Source organism: Heterodontus francisci, chromosome 35 (assembly GCF_036365525.1).
Source record: "Heterodontus francisci isolate sHetFra1 chromosome 35, sHetFra1.hap1, whole genome shotgun sequence".
Classification (NCBI taxonomy): Eukaryota; Metazoa; Chordata; class Chondrichthyes; order Heterodontiformes; family Heterodontidae; genus Heterodontus; species Heterodontus francisci.
In genome coordinates, this window is record NC_090405.1 from 32,421,237 (window position 1) to 32,445,344 (window position 24,108).

Sequence of the window (24,108 nt, forward strand, 5' to 3'; positions counted from 1 at the left end):
CTGGTTTGGGAGCTTATTGCAGGATAATTTGAACTCTTATCTAAGCAAGCTATGAACAAAGAACTGAGTGATTAGATACATTAGGTTACTGATCACTTTGTAACCAAATGTTACATATTTAGTGTAAGGAATTAAAAGAGATGGACTGATTCCAGACACAGGGGAAGTGAAGCAGCCAGTCTCAGACTGTGCGTCCCGCAGGTGAGGTGGGGAAGAAAGGACTTCAATTCCCAGCAGGCCGTGCGGATGTCGCGCAGGTGCAGTGCGCAGCGCTCTGTCACGGCAGCCACCGGCCAATCAGCTGGCGGGCGTGGTGATGACGCAGTTTCCCCTCCCCCTCTCGCTGTTCGCTTCTTCTTCGGCCGCCGCAGCGTAGAGTCCGCCCGCCCCGCTCAATATGGCCAAGACCTACGATTACCTCTTCAAGCTGCTGCTGATCGGCGACAGCGGCGTTGGGAAAACCTGTCTCCTCTTCCGCTTCTCTGACGACAGTTTTAGCACAACCTTCATCTCCACCATAGGTGAGTGAGGGGGAAGGCGAGCCCGGGGTTGTCAAGGGAAAGGGGGTGGGGTCTTACTCCCCCACCCCGACCCTGCCGTTGTCAGGGCAACGCGGGTCCCCCCGGGCAGGCAGCGGGGCCTCTGCCTAGTACCATGGGTCCGGGGTGGGGAGAGGGAGGCGGCTGTTGGTGTCAAGCGAGATTATACGGTATAGTCTGTGGAGTGGGGTTTAAACCCACAACGTTGAGATTGAAGCGAGAGTGTTACCACTGAGATTCGAACGCAAAGTGAGAGACATTTGCTGCCAGTAATGGTCAGAATTGAATACATTTTTAAATAACTTAAATGAGCTTCAATACTGCAATGTAATCGAGGCTGCCAATGCAAGAATGGCACACTGCTTAACGTAATGGAGTACACATTTTTGATATCCATTTGTGTTACATTAAGGTAACACCACTAAAAGAATTACTGCACAAGCAAGGTTGGCACTTTATAAAGAAACTGCCATACAATATATTGAAGTTTCTAGTATTTCAGTTCTTCACTGCAGGATGTGGGTTCGAAGATTTTTTTTTTGACCATTCTGATTCTTTCACATATCTTAAAGCGAGAGATTAGTCTATCACCCAAAGTCCTGTTTTGTTTCGCTTTATTTGTTTCCTCCTTTATACTGCTCTTTGCGGGACTACGTGATCTAATCTCATCTTCCAATGATACTTTGTAGCCGGCTATTAAGAACTATGTGAAAGCTCGCCTTATTTTGCCCTCTGCTTCCCTCTTGATGGCGTGGACTAGATCAGAAACTTATTTAGTAGAAATCCATATGTGTCCATATTCTACCACAGTCTTTTTTTAATGCTGACCCCAGTTGACATTTAGATTTTCCTACAGGTGTTAAGCTGGTTGACTTGCATTCTGATGGCTGAGTGAAAGAACAGAGGCTTATTATCATTGAACACCCCTCTCTGGCTTAATAATATATGTCCCCTCTCTGGTTGCGTCATCCCAGAGGATTGTTAATGTTGGGGAAGTATTGTCCTCCTGACTGACAGGGTGAGATTGGAGCTGGGAGGCAGCAATGAGTGAACTGAATTCAATAGAAGAATGTTGTAACATTCCCACTGCTTTGAATCAATTTTTAAAAACGTACATTACTTCTGTTAACATTAAGAACATTTCCCTGGTTTTTCCACAGATTAATTATACAATTATACAATAATTGCATTTTGCTTTGTTTCACTAGACAAATGGGAGTGATGTCGCCAAAACAGGAAGTGTAAATATATGGAGGCAAAAGTAATGAGTGGTCTGCACAAAACTGGAAAACTAAAGCATTTAAGTGAAAAATCTTCACATTATTTTAAGTATTTTGCAATAAAAGCAAGGGAATTTTGCCACATTTCAGTTCATAAGTCTCTCAAAGTTTTAAAAAAAAAGTAACACTATAAATCTGAAACAGCAAATGCTAAAAATACACATCCCTGATCTTTACAGATTTAGAACATAGAACAGTACAGCACAGTAGATCATAAGATCATAAGAACTAGGAGCAGGAGTAGGCCGTCCGGCCCCTCGAGCCTGCTCCGCCATTCAATAAGATCATGGCTGATCTTTTCGTGGACTCAGATCCACTTACCCGCGCTCCCATTAAGGGATACCCGTATCCCTTAATTCCTTTATTGTTCAAAAAGATATCTACCTTAGCTTTAAAGACGTTTACTGAAGAAGCGTCAACTACTTCACTGGGCAAGGAATTCCATAGATTAACAACCCTCTGGGTGAAGAAGTTCCTTCTTAATTCAGTCCTAAATCTGCTCCCTCTAATCTTGAGGCTATGCCCTCTTGTCCTAGCTTCACCTGCCAGTGGAAACATCCTCTCTACTTGTATCTTATTTATTCCCTTCATGATTTTATATGTTTCTATAAGATCCCCCCTCATTCTTCTGAACTCCAATGAATATAATCCCAATCTACTCAGTCTCTCCTCATAAGCCAACTCCTTCAACTCCGGAATCAACCGAGTGAACCTCCTCTGCACCCTCTCCAGTGCCAGTATATCCTTTCTCAAGTAAGGAGACCAAAACTGCACACACTACTCCAGGTGCGGCCTCACCAGTACCTTATACAGCTGCAACATAACCTCTCTGCTTTTAAACTCAATCCCTTCATCAATGAAGGACAAAATTCCATTTGCCTTCCTAATTACTTGCTGTACCTGCAGACCAACCTTCTGCGATGTTGTGCCGAACCTTTAACCTACTCTAAGATCAAACTAACTGCCTACCCTTCATTCTACTATCATCAATGTACCTATCCAAGAGTCGCTTAAATGCCCCTAATGTATCTGCTTCTACTACCACCGCTGGCAGCGCATTCCATGCACCCACCACTCTCTGTGTAAAGAACCTACCTCTGACATCTCCCCGAAACCTTCCTCCAATCACCTTAAAATTATGCCCCCTGGTGATAGCCCTTTCCACCCTGGGAAAAAGTCTCTGACTATCCACTCTGTCTATGCCTCTCATCATCTTGTACCCCTTTATCAAGTCACCTCTCATCCTTCTTCGCTCCAATGAGAAAAGCCCTAGCTCCCTCAATCTTTCTTCGGAGGACATGCCCTCCAGTCCAGGCAGCATCCTGGTAAATCTCCTGTGCACCCCCTCTAAAGCTTCCACATCCTTCCTATAATGAGGTGACCAGAACTGAACACAATATTCCAAGTGTGGTCGCATCGGGGCCTTATAGTGCTGCAGCATAACCTCGCGGCTCTTCAACTCAATCCCCCTGTTAATGAAAGCCAACACACCATACGCCTTCTTAACAACCCTATCAACTTGGGTGGCAACTTTGAGCGATCTATGGACATGGACCCCAAGATCCCTCTGTTCCTCCACACTACCAAGAATCCTGTCTTTAAGCCTGTATTCCGCATTCAAATTCGACCTTCCAAAATGAATCACTTCACACTTTTCCAGGTTGAACTCCATCTGCCACTTTTCAGCCCAGCTTTGCATCCTGTCAATGTCCCGTTGCAACCTACAACAGCCTTCCACACTATCCATAACTCCAGCAACCTTCGTGTCATCTTCTATGGGCCAGCCAATTTTGTATCCAGACAGCCAACTTTCCCAGTATCCCATGCCTCCTTACTTTCTGAATGAGCCTACCATGGGGAACCTTATCAAACGCCTCGCTAAAATCCATATACACCACATCCACTGCTCTTCCTTCATCAATGTGTTTTGTCACATCTTCAAAGAATTCAATAAGGCTTGTGAGGCATGACCTGCCCCTCACAAAGCCATGCTGACTGTCTCTAATCAAACCATGCTTTTCCAAGTAATCATAAATCCTGTCTCTCAGAATCCTCTCCATTAATTTGCCCACTACCGACGTAAGACTGACTGGTCTATAATTCCCAGGGTTATCCTTATTCCCTTTCTTGAACAAGGGAACAACATTTGCCACCCTCCAATCATCCGGTACTGCTCCAGACGCAAAGATCATCGCCAAAGGCGCAGCAATCTCTTCCCTCGCTTCCCGTAATATCCTTGGGTATATCCCGTCTGGCCCCGGGGACTTATCTGTCCTCATATCATTCAAAATTTCCAGCACATCCTCCCTCTTAACCTCAACCTGTTCAAGCATATCAGCCTGTTCCACGTTGTCCTCACAAACGACCAGGTCCCTCTCACTAGTGAATACTGAAGCAAAGTATTCATTTAGGTCCTCCCCTACCGCTTCCGACTCCAGGCACAAGTTCCCTCCACTATCCCTGATCGGCCCTACCCTCACTCTGGCCATCCTCTTGTTCCTCACATAAGTGTAGAACGCCTTGTGATTTTCCTTAATCCTACCTGCCAAGACTTTTTCATGTCCCTTTCTAGCTCTCCTAAGTCGATTCTTCAGTTCCTTCCTGGCTACCTTGTAACCCTCTAGAGCCCTGTCTGATCCTTGCCTCCTCAACCTTAAGTAAGCTTCCTTCATCCTCTTGACTAGCTGTTCCACATCTCTTGTCATCCATGGTTCCTTCACCCTACCATCCCTTCCCTACCTATCCAGCAGTCGCAGCAAGTGCTCCCTAAACAACCTCCACATTTCTGTCGTGCATTTCCCTGAGAACATCTGTTCCCAATTTATGCTCCCCAGTTCCTGCCTAATAGCATTGTAATTCCCCCTCTCCCAATTAAATATTTTCCCATCCCGTCTGCTCCAGTCCCCCTCCATGACTATAGTAAAGGTCAGGGAGTTGTGATCACTATCACCGAAATGCTCTCCCACCGAGAGATCTGCCACCTGGCCTGGTTCGTTGCCAAGCACCAAGTCCAACATAGTCTCCCCTCTAGTCGGCCTATCTCCATATTGAGTCAGGAAACCTTCCTGGACACACCTGACAAAAACTGCTCCATCCAAACTATTTGCACTAAGGAGGTTCCAATCAATATTAGGGAAGTTGAAGTCACCCATGACAACAACCCTGTTACTTCTGCACCTTTCCAAAATCTGCCTCCCAATCTGTTCCTCCGTGTCTCTGTTGCTATTGGGGGTCTATAGAAAACTCCCAACAAAGTGATTGCTCCTTTCCTGTTTCTGACTTCCACCCATAATGACTCAGTAGACAAACCCTCCTCGACGACCTCCCTTTCTGCAGCTGTGATACTATCCCTGATTAACAATGCCACTATCCCTGATTAACAATGCCACTCTCCCACCTCTTTTGCCTCCCTCCCTATTCCTTTTGAAACATCTAAACCCCGGAATATCCAACATCCATTCCTGCCCCTGTGATATCCACGTCTCCGTAATGGCCACAACATTGTAGCTCCAAGTACTGATCCATGCTCTAAGTTCATCACCCTTATTCCTGACACTTCTTGCGTTAAAATAGACACACTTCAACCCATCATACTGGCTGCAACTTTGCCCTGTCAACAACAACCCTTCCTCACAGACTCTCTGCACTCCAACCATGTTTCTGAATTGTTTGCAAATTTTGCCTCTTGCCAAAGCCAGTCTGAATGGTGGTGGAGGGAATGAATGTTTAAGATGGGGTGCCGATCAAGCGGGCTGCTTTGTCTTGGATGGTGTTGAGCTTCTTGAGTGCAGTTGGAGCTCTCTAGGCAAGTAGGGAGTATTCCATCACACTCCTGATTTGTGCCTTGTAGATGGTGGACAGGCTTTGCTGGAGTCTGAGCCTCTGACACTGCGATGTATGAGGGAGGGGGAAAGTTACCTGGACACTTTGTTCCAGGAGGCAGTCACACCCCTTCATCTAGGTACTTCAGATTTGGTCTGTGGTCAGGGACAGGAGGGTGTGTCTACGAGTGAGGCAGGTATGCGGATTCAGAAGATAGCAACGGAGGAGCTTCAGCCCTTGCACGTCCAACAGGTTCGATGATCTTGCAGCTTATGCGGATGAGAGCAGGGAGTGTAGGGAGGATGAACAAACTGGCCATTCAAGTGGGGGGAGTAAAAAGGAGTGTAGTTGTATAGTTAGGAGGACAGTGCAGTTAGGGGGAATAGATCCTGTTCTCTGCAGCCGAGAGCATGAGTCCCAAAGGCTGTGTTGCCTGTCCGGTGCCAGGGTTAAGGACCTGTCGTTCAGGCTGGAGAGGAGCTTGGAGTGGGAGGGGAAGGATCCAGTTGTCATGGTCCACAGCGATATAGCTAGGACTAAGAAGGAGGTTCTGAGGGAGTATGAGCAGCTAGGGGCTAAATTAAAAAGCAGCACCACAAAGTTAATCTCTGGATTGCTACCTGAGCCACGAGCAAATTGGCATCGGGTAAATAAGATCAGAGAGTTGAATGTGTGGCTCAAAGATTGGTGTGGGAGAAATGAGTTTCGATTCATGGGGCACTGGCACCAGTACTGGGGAAAGAGGGAGTTGTACTATTGGGAGGGCCTTCACCTGAGTTCTTTGCGAATGTATCAAGCAGGGTGGATAAAGGGGAACCATTAGATGTAGTGTATTTGGATTTTCAAAAGGCATTTGATAAGGTGCCACATAAAAGGTTACTCATAATGTTGAGGGTTAATATATTACCATGGATAGAGGATTGGCTAACTATCAGGAAACAGAATTGGGATAAATGGGTCATTTTCAGGTTGGCAAACTGTAACTAGTGGAGTGTCACAGGGATCAGTGCTGGGGCACAATTATTTACGATCTTATATTGATAACTTGGACGAAGGGATAGAGTGTATTGTAGCCAAATTTGTTAACGGCACAAAGATACATACGAAAGCAAGTTGTGAGGAGGACAATAAGTGTCTGCAAAGAGGTATAAATAGGTTAAGTGAGTGGGCAAAAATTTGGAAGATGGAGTATAATGTGGGAAAAGGGTAAGGTGGGAAGAATAAAAAGGTAGAATCATTTAAATGGAGAGAGACTGCAGAATGCTGTGCTACAGAAGGATCAGAGTATCCTTTACAAAATCACAAAAAGTTAGCGTGCAGGTACAGCAAGTAATTCAGAAGGCAAATGAAATATTAGCCTTTGTTGCAAGGAGGAGTGAGTGTAACAATGGGGAAATCTTGCTACAACTGTACAATTGAAACATATCAGATTCTGAGGGGACTTGATAGGGTAGATGCTGAGAGAATACTTTCCCTCGTGGGGGAAATCTAGAACGAGAGGGGCACAGTTTCAAGATAAGGGGCTTCCATTTAAGATGGAGATCAGAAAGAATTTCTTCTCTGAGGATCATTAATCTTTGGAATACTCTTCCCCAGAGAGCAGTGGAGGCTGGGTCATTGAATATATTCAAGGGTGAGTTAGATAGAATTTTTGATCTACAAGGGAGTAATGCGTTATACAGGCTGGCTGGAAATACTTTGGAGTTCAGGCCACAATCAGAACAGCCATGATCTTATTGAATGGTGGAGCAGACTTGAGGGGCCGAATGGCTTACTCCTATTTCTGATTTTATGAGTTACTCAATGCAGAATTCCCAGCCTCTGAGCAACTCTTGTAGCCGCAGTATTTATATGTAAGGGAGAATCTCCGATCGGAAGAACAAAATATGGAATCTGGGTGGAGCTAAGAAACAGCAAGGGGCAGCAAACATTGGGTGTTGTTTGCGGCCACCAAACAGTAGTGGTAGTGTGGGGCATGTCATTAATCAGGAGATTAGAGAATCATGTAGCATGGGTAATACAGTAATCACGGGTGACTTCAATCTGCATATAGATTGAGTAAACCTAATGAGCACTAATGCTGTTGAGGACGAGTTTATGGAGTGTGTTAGGGATGGCTTTCTAAAGCAGTTTGTTGCGGAACCAACGAGAGAACAGGCTATTTTAAATCTAGTATTATGTAATGAGAAAGGGCTAATTAATCTTGTTGTAAAAGAACCTTTAGGGATGAGTGACCATAATATGATAGAATTTTACATTATGTTTGAAAGTGAGGTAGTTCAATCTGAAGCCAGGGTGTTAAATTTGAACAAAGGAAATATGAAGGTGTGAGGGGCAAATTAACTGAGGTGGATTGGGAAAATACATTAAAAGGTATGACAGTACATAGGCAATGGATAGTCTTGAAAGAAATATTACGTAGTTTGCAGCAACTCTGCATTCCTTCAAGGCATGAAACCCCCAAACGTAAAGGCAGTCAACTGTGGATAACGAAGGAAGTTGAGGATTGTATAAGATTAAAAGAAAAGGCCTATAAAGTTGCCCGAAATAGGAGCAAACCTGAGGATTGGGAGGATTTTAGAACACAGCAAAGGGGGATGAAGAAACTGATAAAGGGAGAATAGAATATGAATGTAAGCCATCAAAAAATATAAAAACGGACTGTAAAAGCTTCTTCGATACATAAAAAGGAAACGCTTGGCTAAGTCTTAGAGAAAATGCTAGAAGCTATTATTAAAGATGTTATAGCAGGGCATTTAGAAAAATTCAAGGTAATCAGGCAGAGTCAACATGGATTTTTGGAAGGGAAATCACGTTTAACCAATTTATTGGAGTTCTTTTGAGAGAGTTACATGTGTTGTGGACAAAGGGGAACCGGTGGATGTATTGTACTTAGATTTCCAGATTGGCATGGATAGAAGATTGGCTAGCTAACAAGAGACAAAGTAGGCATAAATGGATCATTTTCTGGTTGGCAAGATGTAACGAGTGGTGTGCCACAGGGATCTGTGCTGGGGCCTCAACTTGTTACTATTTATATAAATGACTTAGATGAAGGGACCGAAGGTATGGTTGCTAAATTTGCTGATGACCCAAAGGTAGGAAAGTAAGTTGTGAAGAGGACATAAGGGGGCTACAAAGGGATATAGATCGATTAAGTGAGTGGGCAAAGACTTGGGAAATGGAGTATAATGCGGGAAAGTGTGAAATAGTCCACTTTGGCAGGAAGAATAAAAAAGAAGCATATTAAATAAATGGTGAGAAATTGCAGAGATCTGAGATGCAGAGGGATCTGGGTGTCCTAGTGTGTGAATCACAAAAGGTTAGTATGCAGGTACAGCACGTAATTAGGAAAGCTAATTGAATGTTATCATTTATCGCAAGGGGAATTGAATACATAAGTGGGGTGGTTATGCTTCAGCTATACAGGGCATTGGTGAGACCACATCTGGAGTGCTGTGTACAGTACTGGTCTCCTTATTTAAGGAAGGATGTAAATGTGTTGGAAGCAGTACAGAGAAGGGTTACTAGACTATTACCTGGAATGGGCGGGCTGTCGTACGAGGAAAGATTGGCCAGGCTAGGCTTGTATCCATTGGAATATAGAGTAAGAGGAGGCGACTTGATTGAAACATACAAGATCCTGAGGGGTCTTGACAGGGTGGATGTGGAAAGGATGTTTCCTTTGTGGGAGAATCTAGAACTAGGGGTCGCTGTTTAAAAATAAGGGGTTGCCCATTTAAGACCAAGATGAGGAGAAATTTTTTCTCTGAGGGTCACGAGCCTTTGGAACTCTCTTCCTCAAAAGACGGTGGAAGCAGAGTCTTTGAATATTTTTAAGACAGAGGTAGATAGATTCTTGATAAGCAAGGGGGTGGAAGGTTATCAGAGGTAACCATGTTCAGCCATGAACGTATTGAATAGCGGAGTAGGCTTGAAGGGCCGAGTGGCCTATTCCCGCTCCTAATTCTATGTTTGTAAATGTGAGTCCATTACAGGCAGAGTCAGGAGAATTTATAATGGGAGAATAGAGAATTGGCAAAGAAACTAAATGATTACTTTGTCTGTCTTCACTGAGGAAGATACGAGAAATCTCCCAGAATTAGAGATCTAAGGGTTTGGGGGAATGAGGAATTGAAGGAAATTAGTATTAGTAAGAAGGTTGTATTGGAAAAATTAATGGGGCTGAAGGTTGATAGTTCCCCAGGAGCTGATAGTCTACATCCCAGAGTGTTGAAAGAGGTAGCTATGGAGATAATGGATGCATTGGTGCTCATCTATAGATTCTGGAACAGTTCCTGCAGATTGGAAGGTAGCAAATGTCACCCCACTATTTAAGAAGGGAGGGAGAGAGAAAACGGGGAACTACAGACTTGTTAGCCTTATATCAGTCGTTGGGAAAATGTTAGAATCTGTTCTAAAGGATGGACGCTTGGATAATAATGACCTGATTGGGCATAGTCAACATGGATTTATGAATGGGAAATCATGTTTGATGAACCTGTTGACGTTTTTTGAGGATGTTGCTAACAGAATTGGTCAAGGGGAGTCGGTGGACGTGGTATACTTGGATTTTCAGAAAGCTTTTGATAAAGTCCCCCACAGGAGGTTGGTTAGCAAAATGAAAGCACGTGGGATAGGAGGTAATATACAGGCATGGATTAAGGATTGGTTAACAGGCAGAAAGCAGAGAGTAGAAATGAATGGGTCATTCTCACGTTGACAGGCTGTGACAAGTGGGGTACTGCAAGGATCAGTGCTTGGGGACCAATTGTAGCATTTCCAAGCTTGTGGATGACACAACTAGATGGGAATGTGTGTTGTGAGGAAGATGCAAAGTGGCTTCAAGGGCAATGGGAAAGACTTGGTGAATGGGCAAGAATGTGGAGGATGGAATATAATGTGGAAAATGTGCGGTTATCTACTTTGGTAGGAGGATAGATGTGCAGAGTATTTCTTAAATGAGAAGAGATTAGAAAGTGTAGATGTACTAAGAGACCTGGGTGAATCCTTGTCAATCAGTCACTGAAAACCAATATGCAGGTGCAGTAAGCATTTAGGAAGGCTAATGGTATGTTAGCCTTTATCGCAAGAGGTTTTGTGTACAGGAGTAGTGAAGTCTTGCTTCAATTGTATAGAATCTTGATTAGACCGCACCTGAGTACTGTGTGCAGTTTTGATCCCCTTACCTTTGAAAGGATATGATTGCCATAGAGGGAGTGCAATGAAGGTTCGTCAGACTTGTTCCTGGATGGCAGGACTGTCTGTGAAGAGAGATTAGGTAAACTGAGCCTGTATTCTGTAGAGTTTCGAAGGATGAGAGGTGATCTCATTGAAACCTACAAAATACTTAAAGGGATAGACAGGGTAGATGCAGGTAAGGTGTTTCCCCTGGTTGGGGAGTCTAGAACCAGGGGACACAATTTCAAAATAAGGGGGAATCCATTTAGGACCGAGATGAGGAGAAATTTCTTTACTCAGAGCTTTGTGAATCTTTGGAATTCTCTACTCCAGAGGGCTGTGGAAGCTCAGTTATTGAGTATGTTTAAAGCAGAGATTGACAGATTTCTAAATACAAATGACATAAGGGGATATGAGAATAGTGTGGGAAAAAGGAATTGAATTGGATGATCAGCCATGATATTGAATGGCGGGGCAGGCTCAATGGGCTGAATGGCTTACTCGGCTGCTCCTATGTTGAATAAGGCGATTTTATCATTTTACGCCATGTGAATTCGCTCTGAAAAGAGCAGTTGTTTTCTTGAAAAATGGAGTTCTTGGAAGAACTGGCGGGCCTTGATGTTTCGGGTAGTATACTTGACCCATCGTCTGGAGAAATAACTGAAGCAGGTGGAAACAGTAGGTTTATATGTGGTGGAGAATGTGGACTGTGGGTGGCATCTTACTCCTGATACATCATTCCATGTTCTTGCTGCTGTTGGTCAACGAATTGTGTTCCATGATAGGTCGGTACAAGCTATTGTTCTTGCTGCTGATTAGTCAGCTATTGTGTCTCATGGTAAGTTGATACATACTATTATTTTTGACAGGGTATGTTGGCTGCAGAGCAGGTGGTGATGTGTTTCCTGAGTATGTGTAGCCAGGTATCACTGATGAGCAGGCTACTGTCTTGGGGGATGGTGTGGTGTTGATAGATCTCCATAGCCTCCCTGATATGTCTTGTATGCCAATATGTAATGGATGAGATGAGTTTGGAATTGGACCATTCAATGCAGTGGTTATTGAGTTGAGCATGCTTGATGATGGTTGACTTGTTCCATTCACTGTGTTTGAAGTAGGCTTGGTATTCCTTGAGTATAGTGTGTAGTCTGCAGCCTGTTTCTCCGATGTAGATGAGTCTGCAGTTGCATACTATGCTGTAAATTCCTGGTTTGTTGTGAGATGGTTTCTTGTCTTTGTGGGTATGAAGGATGGAGTGGAACTTTTTGGATGACTTATGTCAGACTTCTGTGTCCACTGACTTGAGTGTGTGTTGTAGTCTGTGCGAGGTGGAGCTGATGCATGGAAGGCTGACTCTTGTTGTGGTTGAAGTTGTTGTTGCAGTGCAAGTAACAGGTTGATATTGTGGGAAGGAAATGCATTGAGTTGAAGTATAAAATTAATATGGCGTAGTTCTCATTGTCGATGTTTCTTAATGCTAATGGAGTAGATTCTTCTGAGGAGGGTGTTGGAGACCAGTTGAAGAATGGAGGAATGTTGAAAAGAATGGTAGTAGTTCAGGTTTCTGTCAGTATGAGTGGGCTTGTGATAGACTTGGTACTTCCAATGTAAAAGTGGTATAAGCTACATCTACAGGAAGTGGTGAGTTGCTCTTATCTTAAGTTAAATGTCAGTTTACCACTTCCTGCACCCCTGCCATCATATATCCTGTCACCTAACTTAGCTCTATGCTGTTTGTAAATTAATACTGTATCTAAGTTTCATATTCATTCTGACATGCAGTTATCTGTGGAAAGTTAAGCTGCAGTGAAATTCAGTTGCAGGAAATGGCAGCAATTCCTGTTAAGATAAAACATTGGTAGCAATGTTTGCTTAACTGACAGGTGTCAATACTCATGGGTATTTGTTATTGGTCAGCACAAAAATCTCATCCCAATGAAGTCATCTACCATATTTCATTTGAAATTAATATAAAATGCTGCGTCAAAATTGGTCTAGAGACAATTTACATGTGGAATTTTGATAAGGCACAGCTGTAGAGAATTCATATAAAGGCTCTGTTTGGAGCAGCACGACATAGATTAAATCAAGTTCCTCACCCGATTTTCTTGGTATGCTCACACAGTTTAATGAAAGACTACACCAAATTGTATTGGCTGTGTTAGTAGCCCTTAGACATTTAAAATACAAAGTGATTCCTGACGATGCAGCCGGCCACTGACGTCATCAGGCTGCGCCCTGGTGCACACATACACAGACGTGTTCCTGCTCTCTGTGCATGCGCTGCGTTCCGACTTGCCAGGACTGGTTAGCTGATTACGTCATCGCGTGACCTGTGCATCTTCAGGCAATGCGCCTGGTCGGTCTATGTGCATACGCTTTACAGCAATGTGACGCCAACGGATATTCACGCATGCATCAAGCTTCGGCGTGCGTTTCTGAAAGTGGAAGGAGGAGAGGTTTCGTCGGGCATTTTCTGGCATTTTATCGCAATTATTTGGTTGTTTTGGAGATTTCAGTCTGCTTCATTTTTATTAGAAAGAGGAGATTGCTCCAAGGTAAGTTGCTCTGCTGTTGTAAGTTCCTCTGAAAACATTTCCATTGTCTGGTGCACTGCATGTGCTCCAGTCCACTGCACTGCACTAAAATCCTTTCCATTGTCTGGGGCTGTGTGCAGGCAGTACATGTGCTCCAGTAGAGCGAACAGCTTTCCATCTAAACGCTCGCTTTCATTTCTGTAAAGTTTCTATGGAGTATCGCCCCCCCCTCTCCTAGGGTCAGTTTAAGTGTTTACAGACTGCCTTCGTTGTGATTTCCTGGATGGAGCATGGCTGGTTGACCACCTCTGCGCAACCTCCTCTGCACTGCGAAACAGGTGCGCACCAGCTTTTGGGACTTTGTCATGGTGTGCATGTAAACTGCTGCCAACAACACACCTGAGGATGGCTGATGTTTTGGTGAGGGCGCGAGGAACTTGGGCGTGCTCTCATTGTATGTCTGTAACTTTTCAGGTATCTCGCCCTGGGCTGTGAGGTCTTCATCAGTGTGAAATTCAATACGAGCAAGAACAATCTGTGTGTCAGCTCCTACCATCTTGTAGATACTGGTCATGTTTTGGATCCAGAATGTTTACGCTTCCATGCAAGGAGACAACAACTGAACCAGGGTGAAAGGCAGAAGGTAGAAGAGTTGGTCAAGCTGCAGGCTGGGAACAAACAGCTGAAGGATTATATCGAGCATTCGTTCAACAAGACCGTGCCCCTTAGTGACATTAGAAATGGAAAGTCCTGGCTTAAAACGGGGGATGACAACATGGATGTACTGTATGATATGCTGGAGAAGATTCAGCAGGACGGGGTCACGGTGCGGGTTGGCCTGCAGGGAAGCAACATCCACTTTATTGCCTTCATGACACCAGCTATGAAGGCCCACCTGCAGGCCTTTCCTGAACTGCTGCTCATGGACGGAACATACAAAGTGAACAAATGCGGCTACCCTCTGTACCAGGTGATGGTGCAGGACAATGTTGGTAGGGGCTGTGTTCTATGCCATGGTGAGGAATGAGATGGCTCAGATACTGGACGAGATTGTGGGTGTTTTTGTCGATTTCATGGGATCCAGCGCCTGCCGCGTGAGATCAGCCATTGTGGATAAGGACGTCAATGAGAATGCAATCAGGAAGCATCTCCCAGCTGCAACGGTTCTCCTCTGTCAGTTCCATGTGATGCAGAGCATGAGGAGGAAGATCAGCAGCTACCCATTGAACGGTGAACTGAGGGATCAGTTGTTTATGATCTGCAAGGAAATGAAGTGGGAGTGCACATTGGGATGCGCTTGGGGAACATTCACCAAGAGTAGACTGAACACAGACTCTTGTGACTTTGCCTTCTTCACATGGACAATACATTAGTGGAATAGAGAGCCAAGCGTTCATTCACCACAAGGCTATCCAGGAACAATCTCTTTAGTTCTGCATAGCAGAGACATGGCCTGTCTGTTTCACGGGAATGCTGGCGACACAACACTCATGTATCCATGCACAGCAGTGCCTCGAATGCTTCATGTACTTAATAAAATTTCTCAATAATTAAACATGGAATTGTTGAGGTTTTTGATATTTTCCTGACTTTGCAACTGCACTTCAGATATTCAGCTGTTGTGTGATCCTTGGGGGGGATTGGGGTGGTGAGGTGGTAGAGGGGGTGTAGTGGGAGGGAGTTAAATTCAGAACTGCCTGAAGAGGGGGATGCAAAAGGCAGGAACCAGACAGCTGCAATGCCTGCAGTACAGTTGAGAAGTAGGGGAGAGAACGGCTGGATGGGGGATCTTGGGCTGGCGGGAGTGGCTGGATGGGAGATCTGCAGCAGGAGGGGATGGCGGGGGCCAGAAGTGAGAGCCGCGGGGAGCGACCGAAGACCTTGGTGTCGCTGGGTGCGGGGACCGGCCGGTACGTCTTTTGCTGTTGCAAGTTGATGGCGCGTGCGCAGAAAAACGCATTCCTCCTCCCTCCCCCCCCCCCCCCCCCCGGCTGCTCCACTCTTTCCGCCCACTCCGCTCCACCACCACCACGCCGCCCCCCCCCCCCAGCCCCAGCCGCTTGCTCTCTCCCTCCGGCCATTGTGTGCTGCCATGTGTTTAGGTGAGGTTGCCTCTGTGTGATTATTTGAGCAGTGCCATCTTTAGTCCTGGCAGCTGCCTGAAGTCGCAGACTGAGACATTTTAGTGGCACATGCTGCATTTGTGCATTTGCCACTGCAGCGCCACCTAGCGGTAGCATTGTCAGCAAATGCAGCCTTTAAAATGCTATTTGTTCTTGGGGGTGGTAGTATAGTTGTACTGTTACTGAACAGTAATTCAGAGGCCTGGACTAATGCTCCAGAGGCACGAGTCCAGCTGTAGCTCAGTGGGGAGCACTCTCACCTTGGTATCATAAGGTTCTGGGTTCAAGCCCCACTCCAGCTCTTGAGCACAAAAATCGAGGCTGTCACTCCAGTGCAGTAATGAGGGAGTGCTGCACTGTTAGAGGTGAGACACTAAACCGAGGCCCTGGCTGACCCCTCAGGTGGATGTGAAAGATCCCATGGCACCAAAGCCTGGCTCAGGTATAAGATTAAAACCTGGCCCCAACTCGACAGCAGCCAACTCGGGCCCGAGTCCTTTAATTTTTTTAAATGCCTGACCCGACCAGAAAATAACAGACAGATTAAATGTAGATTGAAACAAAACAGTCTAGTCCAGTTCGACCTGAGCCCGAATGCTGTACGCAGAATACAGATCTGAACCGAACCCGACACTTGTAGTCGGGTTTGGTCAGGTTCAGGTTGAGTAGCCAGGCTTTACATGGCACTATTCGAAGGATAGAAGAGTTATCCCTGGTGTCTAGGCCAAAGAATTTTGGCTGCGTTTGCTGACAACGCTAGCACTAGGTGGTGCTGCAGTGGCACATGCACAAACGCAGCATGTGCCACTAAAATGTCTCAGTCTGCAACTTCAGGCAGCTGCCAGGATTAAAGATGGCGCTGCTCAAATAATCACAGAGGCAATCTGGTCATTATCACATTACTGTTTGTGTGATCTTGGTGTTTGTAAATTGGCTGTTGCGGTTACTGCTTTACAGTAGTGACTACACTCATTGTAGAGCGCTTTGAGACATCCAGATGTTGTGAAAAGCAATATTTAAATGCAAGTCTGTTTGTTTTTTCACAGCTGCAGGAATTTAAATTCAATTAATGAACAATTCTGGAATAAAGAGCTTGTTTCAGTAATGGTGATCATGAAACTACCGATTGTTGTAAAAATGTATCTGGTTCACAAATGTCCTTCAGGGAAGGTAATCTGCTGTTCTTATCTGGTCTGGCCTACATGTGATTCCAGACTCAGCAATGTGGCTGTCTCTAAACTGCCTCTGAAATGGCCTAGCAAGCCATTCAGTTGTATCAAGCCGCTACAGAAAAGTTGAAGAAGAATAAAATTGGACGGACCATCCAGCATCGACTTAGGCAGCGAAATGACAAGGGCATACCCTGCTCAGTCAACCCTGCAAAGTCCTCTTAATTAACCTATGCCAAAATTGAGAGAGTTGTCACACAGACTAGTCAAGCAACAGCCTGACATACTCATACTCACCAAATCATACAGCTATTATCCCAGACTTCTCCATCACCATCCCTGGTTATGTCCTGTCCTACCTGCAGGACAGACCTGCCGGAGGTGGTGTCACAGTGGTAAACAGTCGAGGGAGTGGCCCTGGGAGTCCTTAACATCAGCTCTGGAGCCCATGAAGGTTCATGGCATCAGGTCAAACATGGGCAAGTAAAGCTTCTGCTGATGAATCAGTACTTGTCTATGTTGAGCGCCTCTTGGAAGAAGCGCTGAGGGTAGCAAAGGCACAAAATGTACTCTGGGTGGGAGACTTCAATATCCATCACCAAGAGTGGCTTGGTAGCACCACTACAGATTAAGCTGGCTGAGTCCTAAAGGACAGATACTGGACTGGGCCTACAGCAGGTGGTGAAAGAACCAACACAAGGGAAAACCCTACTTGACCTCATCCTCACCAATCTGTCGCGGATGCATCTGTCTGTGACCGTATTGGTAGGAGTGACCACCGCGCAGACCTTGTGGAGACCAAGTCCTGTCTTTACACTGAGGACACCATCGTGTTGTGCGGTATTGCCATCATGCTAACTGGGATAGACTCAGAACAGATATATCAGTTCAAAATTGGGCATCCATGAGGTGCTGTGGGCCATCGGCAGCAGCAAAATTGTATTCAACCACAAGTTGCGATCTCGTATATTAGCGTATCCCTCAATCTACCATTACCATCAAGCTAGGGGATCTACTCTGGTTCAATGAGGAGTTCAGGAGAGCATGCATGGAGCAGCATCTGGCATATTGAGGTACCAACCTGGTGAAGCTGCAGCATGCTGAACAGCAGAAGCAGCATGCAATAGACAGCACTAAGCAATCCCACAACCAATGGCTCAGATCAAAGCTCTTCAGTCCTGCCGCATCAGGTAGTGAGTGGTCTTGAACAATTAACAACTAACTGGAGGAGGCTTCATAAACATTTCTATCCTCAATGATGGCAGAGTCCAGCATGTCAGTGCAAAAGACAAGGCTGAAGCATTTGCAAACATCTTCAGTTAGAAGTGCTGAGTGGATGATCCATCTCTGCCTCCTCCTGAGGTCCCAAGCATCACTGATGTCTTCAGCCAATTCGATTCACTCCACATGAAATCAAGAAACGGCTGAAGGCACTGGATACAGCAAAGGCTATGGGTCCTGACAGTATCTCATAAGAACATAAGAAATAGGAGCAGGAGTAGGCCATCGGCCCCTCAAGCCTGTTAAACAGGCAGATGTCTAATCATCAAAATGAGGAAGCAAATAACAGTCTCTGATCCACAACTGTTTTATTGGCAATTTATAGTTTAGTCCAAACATCAGTTCCCATTCTCTCCTTCTGGACTAACTCCCTGTCCAGTTGGGGAGTTGCCTCTGGACAAAAAACCAGCCCTTAAATACAAAACTTTAATGAGCATCACCTGCTCTCTATTAACACTGAAATTAAAGGGACCAGCTTTTTCAATATTGTCAAAGCCTGCCCTGCCATTCAATAAGATCATGGCTGATCTGCCCCAGACCTTAGCTCCTCTTTCGTGCCAGCTCCTCATAGCCCTCAACTCCCCGAGATTTCAAAAATCTATCTACCTCCTCTTTAACTACTTTCAGTGATCTAACCTCCACAACTCTCTGGGGTAGAGAATTCCAGATATTCACTACATGACATCACACTTTCCTACTTCATCTGCCAAGTTTTTGCCCGCTCACTCAACCTCTATATTCCCTTACAGATTCCTTATGTCCTCATCACAGCATGTCCTCCCACCTATTTTTGTATCATCAGCAAATTTGGATATATTACACTCTGCCCCTCCTCCAAGTCATTCAATATAGATAGTAAATAATTGAGGCCCTAGGACTGATCTTTGTGGCACTCCACTAGTTATGTCTTTCCAACCTGAAAAAGACCAATTAATCCCGACTCTCTCTCTTCTGTGAGTTAACCAATCCTCAATCCACGCTAATACATTGCCCCCAATACCATGAGCTCCTATCTTGTGTAATAATCTATTATGTGGCACCTTATCGAATGCCTTCTGGAAATCCAAATACATTATATCTACCGGTTTCCCTTTATCAACTCTGCTTGTTATATCCACCAAGAACTCTAGCAAATTTGTCAAACACGATTACCCTTTCACAAAACCATGTTGACTCTGTTTGATTGCATTAAGCTTTTCTAAATGTCCTGCTATTTCTTCCTTTGATAATGGACTCTAGCATTTTCCCAATGACTGGCCTATAGTTTCCTGCTTTTTGTCTCCCTCTCTTCTTGAACAGGGGCGTCACATTAGCGGTTTTCGGCAGTGGTACTGAAGACTTGTGCTCCAGAACTAGCCGCACCCCTAGCTAAGCTGTTCCAATACAGGTACAACACTGGCATCTACCTGAAAATGTGAAAAATTGCACAGTTCTGTCCTGTCCACAAAAATCAGAACAAATTCAATCCAACAGTCACCTCCCTATCAGTCTACTCTCAATCATCAAATTGATGGAGGGTGTCATTGACAGTGCTATCAATTGGCACTTAAATAGTAATAAGCTGCTCACCAATGCTCATTTTGGGTTCTGCCAGAGCCACCCGGCTCCAGACCTCATTACAGCCTTCGTCCAAACATGGACAAAAGTGCTAAATTCCAGAGGTGAGGTAAGTGCGACTGTGCTTGACATCAAGGCAGCATTTGAACAAGTGTGGCATCAAGGAGCCCGAGCAAAATTGAAGCTGATGGTAATCGGGGGCTTGTGGGGGGCGGGTGGTTGGAGTCATATTTAGCACAAAGGAAGATGGTTGTTGGGAGGCCAGTTATCTCATCCCCAAGACATCACTCCAGCACTTCCTTAGGGTAGTATTCTAGGCCCAACCATCTTCAACTACTTCATCAATGACCTTCCTTCCAACCATAAGGTCAGAAGTCAGGATGTGAACTGATGATTGCACAGTATTCAATATTATTCGCAACTCCTCAGATACTGAAGTAGTCCGTGCCTGCTATCATGAAGGTGCTTCTATTATTTTTTTGCGGACTAATGTTTAAAAGATTGTGAAAATTGGTTCATTTGAAAGACGGAGAAGATGCCTAGATTTTAAAGGGTTACTGGAAGGACACTTTGAATTTTGTTAAAAAAATCATTTATGAGAAGAGACAGTGGAGGGCTAAATAAACGTGAGCCTTGCTGGCTATTGGAGTTGTTTACAGAGAAGTCACATGTCTAGGTTTATGGCTGTCAGGAGTTTTGGCTTTCTGTTTTGGGCTTGGACTGTTTGAATGCTCAGTTGGTGTAAAGCCAGCTAAAAGAGAAGCAACTCAACTCATCCTTTTCCATCTATTTTGAAAAATCTTCAGAGATCAGTGTGATAGCTGAAACCATTGATGCAGTAATTCTCCCAAAAAGCCTACAAGATGACTCCTTAATGTCTCCTGAACAGAACTGCTTCAGAAAGATCCCAGTGACAGCTGTCTATGTGCACCTGGACTCCAGACCAAAGGCCATCTGGAACATTCCATGTCTTATCCTTTTTCTTCAAGAATTGACAATAACTTGGCCAAAGTATATTTTTGAAAGGTGAACTCTGCAGAGACAGTTTTTCATATTTCTTTATTTTTTTCTTTAACTGGTGTGTATGTGAGTGCGTATGTTAGGTTATTTTAGAAGGGTAGATATTTATACTTCCCTATTTCAAACGGTGTTAATAAGCTTTGCATCTTTATTGAATAAGTCTTGTTTCATAAATCAGTAATTTTTTTGTTTATTAAAGAAACCTGGTTGGCGGATTTTTATTCAGAAACTGATATCGATAAAGTATATAATTGGCCCTATTGGTAACTGGGTAAAACATTTAAACATCTGTTGTAACCAGTGGAGTAGTGGAACTAGAGAAAGACAGTGCACTCCTCAATCATAACACCATATGCAGCAAGACCTGGACAACAGTCAGGCTTGGGCTGATAAGTGGAAAGTAACATTTGTGTCACACAAGTGCTGGGCAATGACCATCTCCAACTAGAGAAACTAGCCATCTTCCCTTGACTTTCAATGGCATAATCAGTGAATACCCCACCATCATCATTCTGGAGGTTTCCATTGACGAGAAACTTAACTGGACCAGCCAAATAAATAATGTGGCTACAAGAGCAGGTCAGAGGCTGTGTATTTTGCAATGAGTAACTCACCACCTGACTCCACAATCTACAAGGCACAAGTCAGGAGTGTGATGGAATACTCTCCACTTGCCTGGATGAGTGTGGCTCCAACAGCACTTGAAGCTCAACATCATCCAGGACAAAGCAGCACATCCACCACCTTAAACATTCTCTCCCTCTAACATTGGTGCACAGTGGCTGCAGTTTGTACCCTCTACAAAATGCACAGCAACAACTTGCCAAGGCTCTTTCAACAGCATCTTCCAAACCCACAATCTCAAGGTTAGGTAACCGTGTGAAGGTAGAGTTGAGGGCATTTTATGTTGGAGTGTTTCACCTGACACAGGAGTGTTGGCCGCTGCTGGTGGTGTGTTCCTCAAATGCCAGCTACTGGAATTAAGGAGTGCTGGAGTCAATTAACCTTTTAACCCCTTATTTTCCAGTTCCAAAGTGGTTCGAAGTGCTAGCCCATATGACAAGTGCAGCAGACACATAGGGACACCAACAGATGCACGTTCCTCTCCAAGTTGCACACAATCCTGACCTGGAACGATATCCCCGTTCCTTCACTGTCACTCGGTCAAATCCTGGAACTCCCTAACAGCACTATGGGTGTACTTACACTGCAAGGACTACAGCTGATCAAGAAAGCGGCTCACCACTGCCTTCTTAAGGGCAACTGAGAATGGGCATTAAATACTGACCTTGTCAGCAATGTTCACGTCCCATGAATGAATAAAAATTCATCACCTTTTTTGCCAGATTTAAAATGTGATTGAAAGCACCAATTGTAATCAAAATGTTTGTTGTCACTACATACTTACCTGTGGTTTGCACAGTTGACCGTCACTATTTCTATTTTGGCTTTCCAGTTTGTCAAGTCCAAAAGTTGAGCTTTCCTGTCCCGTTTTGTGACCTTCCATCAAAATGAAAGTAACTGGTTGACTTTTCTGTGACCAATCAAGTAGTAATGAATGTCCGTACAGCAAAAGCAGATTGTAAAGTGTGATAGTGAAAATTGCAGATATAATAGAAACCAAGAATTTCTTAGCATTTAAGCAATGTTCTGAAGCAAACATATCCAAAATACTTTGCATTCGGATATTCCTTCCTTGTCCTAGTTTCAAATAGGGAAAGCACTTCCCTTGCTATTGCGATATGTCTGTAGTCAACCCCAGTTCCTCAGTCGAAAAAAAATAATGACACATATATGATTGTCAAGATTATAAATGTAATTTCTTCAGTGTTTGAGGGCAGTGGACTGTGTAATTCATCATGAACAATTCAAGTATGTCAGTATTTTGGGGGGGACTAGGAGGAAGGAGCTACTTCAGTTAGGCTTATGAATGACCTTTTGGGTTTGTATTAAATCGTTCGGGATCATTGTGATGGTAAGTAGGAAGGAGATTAGCCTCTTTGTTCTTCAATGGAGCATCTAGTGGAGTCTGGCTCCATCTGTCTGAGGGCTGCTGATATTTGGCAATGTTTTGCTTTTCTTGTTTTCTGAAATTCTTTTTTAAAGAAGTATTTTATATATCCAGTATTTAATATTGGGGATTTATTTTATAATGCTTATTCACCTGTTGATTTCATATATTATAAAAGCAAAATTTAATATTACATTCTTTGTTTACTGTAGGAGCAGCACAATTAGAAATGTATTTCTGAAATGTTTCAAGTTTTACATTTTTGAAGTCCCAGTCCAGTTCCTAGTGTCGCTAGGAATTGTCCCTTTGTTAAACACTAATTTGTCAACTTGCATCTATGGAGAGAGAGAAGCAGAGTCAACATTTCAGGTCTGTGACCCTTCAGACCTGAAACGTTGACTCTGCTTCTCTCTTCACAGATGCAGCCTGACCTCCTGAGTATTTCTAGCACTTTCTGTTTTTATTTCAGACTTCCAGCATCTGTAGTATTTTGCTTTTATTATATTTACTAAATTGTCAGTCTTGCTCAGAGGCCAAAGAATAACTGGTATCGACAATGGAAAAGTGAGCATTTTTGAATTTGGGGTTAGGTAACTGTGTGGAGGTAGAGTTGAGGGTGTTTTATGTTGAAGTGTTTCACCTGACACAGGAGTGCTGGTCGCTTCTGTTGGTGTGTTCCTCCAGTGCTAGCTGTTGGAATTCAAGAGTGTTGGAGTCAGTTAATCTTCTAACCCCTTATTCTCCAGTTCCAAAATGGTTCAAAGTGATAACCCTTATTGGTGACAGTAGTCATATTTTATTCAGTATAAATAAGACTTAACACATGGATGGTAATGTCTGAACAGTAGTCTCAAAGCACAACAGCATTACGATTATACCCTGGGTAGATCCCCACGTAACTACTCCCAGGTACTGCTGAAATTACATCGTGTCATTCAATGCGATATGTAAAACCTCTGCAATCTGTGCTTGGGGAGTTCCTTCTTGAACTTTCTTTACCTCGCTATTATTTGGACGGCCCAATTACAAAATCCGCCCGAGCCAGCTCAGAGTCAGGATCTCTGTCTTTCCATGCTGTGACTCCCATATCAGCTTGTAAATGTTCCAGTGCCAAGCAAGAAGAATATGGTGGCCTTGGCTCCCAAGTGTCTTGTCTAGGATTCAAGGCACTGTTGTTTTCTCTGCCCTCTATCTGGGCCTCTGGAATTCTACTAATGTTTATTTTTTAGTTCTCATACTTCTCACACAGTAGACAATCTGTTTTCATGAACTGCTAGATTTCTGCTGAAGTCTACTTTTTTACCATTTGGTTCTCTTCAAAACCTTCTGGGTCAAAAACACTTGGTCAGTGAAGGCCCAACTATAATTCCCCAGCACATCACTTCTCAGCCGCTTTTGCCCAGGTTGTATTTCAAGCAGGGATTAAAAATTTCAGTATAAGGTTCAGTATAACCATGAAATTAAACAAGTGTGCAGTCAGTCATAGTATTTAATTCATTTTTGTTAATTAGCAAGACAACCTAAATGAGGGATTTGCCAGAATTCTTACAGTTCACACTTTTGCACGGAAGAAGCAATCTCCGATCCC

The 24,108-nt window shown here is 44.1% G+C and overlaps 1 protein-coding gene across 2 annotated transcripts in view; it reads left to right on the top strand.

Annotated features, from left to right (window-relative positions):
• Positions 1-323: 323 nt before the first annotated feature.
• LOC137350584 (ras-related protein Rab-8B-like) overlaps positions 324-24,108 on the top strand; it is a 61,382-nt gene continuing 37,597 nt past the window's right edge. For both annotated transcript variants that reach the window (XR_010969460.1, XM_068015256.1), the window contains exon 1: positions 324-521. Coding sequence is in view for 1 of the 2 variants with exons in the window: in XM_068015256.1 (XP_067871357.1) it covers positions 398-521 (124 nt within the window). In the remaining variant the exon portion in view is untranslated. The remainder of the gene's footprint in view (positions 522-24,108) is intronic.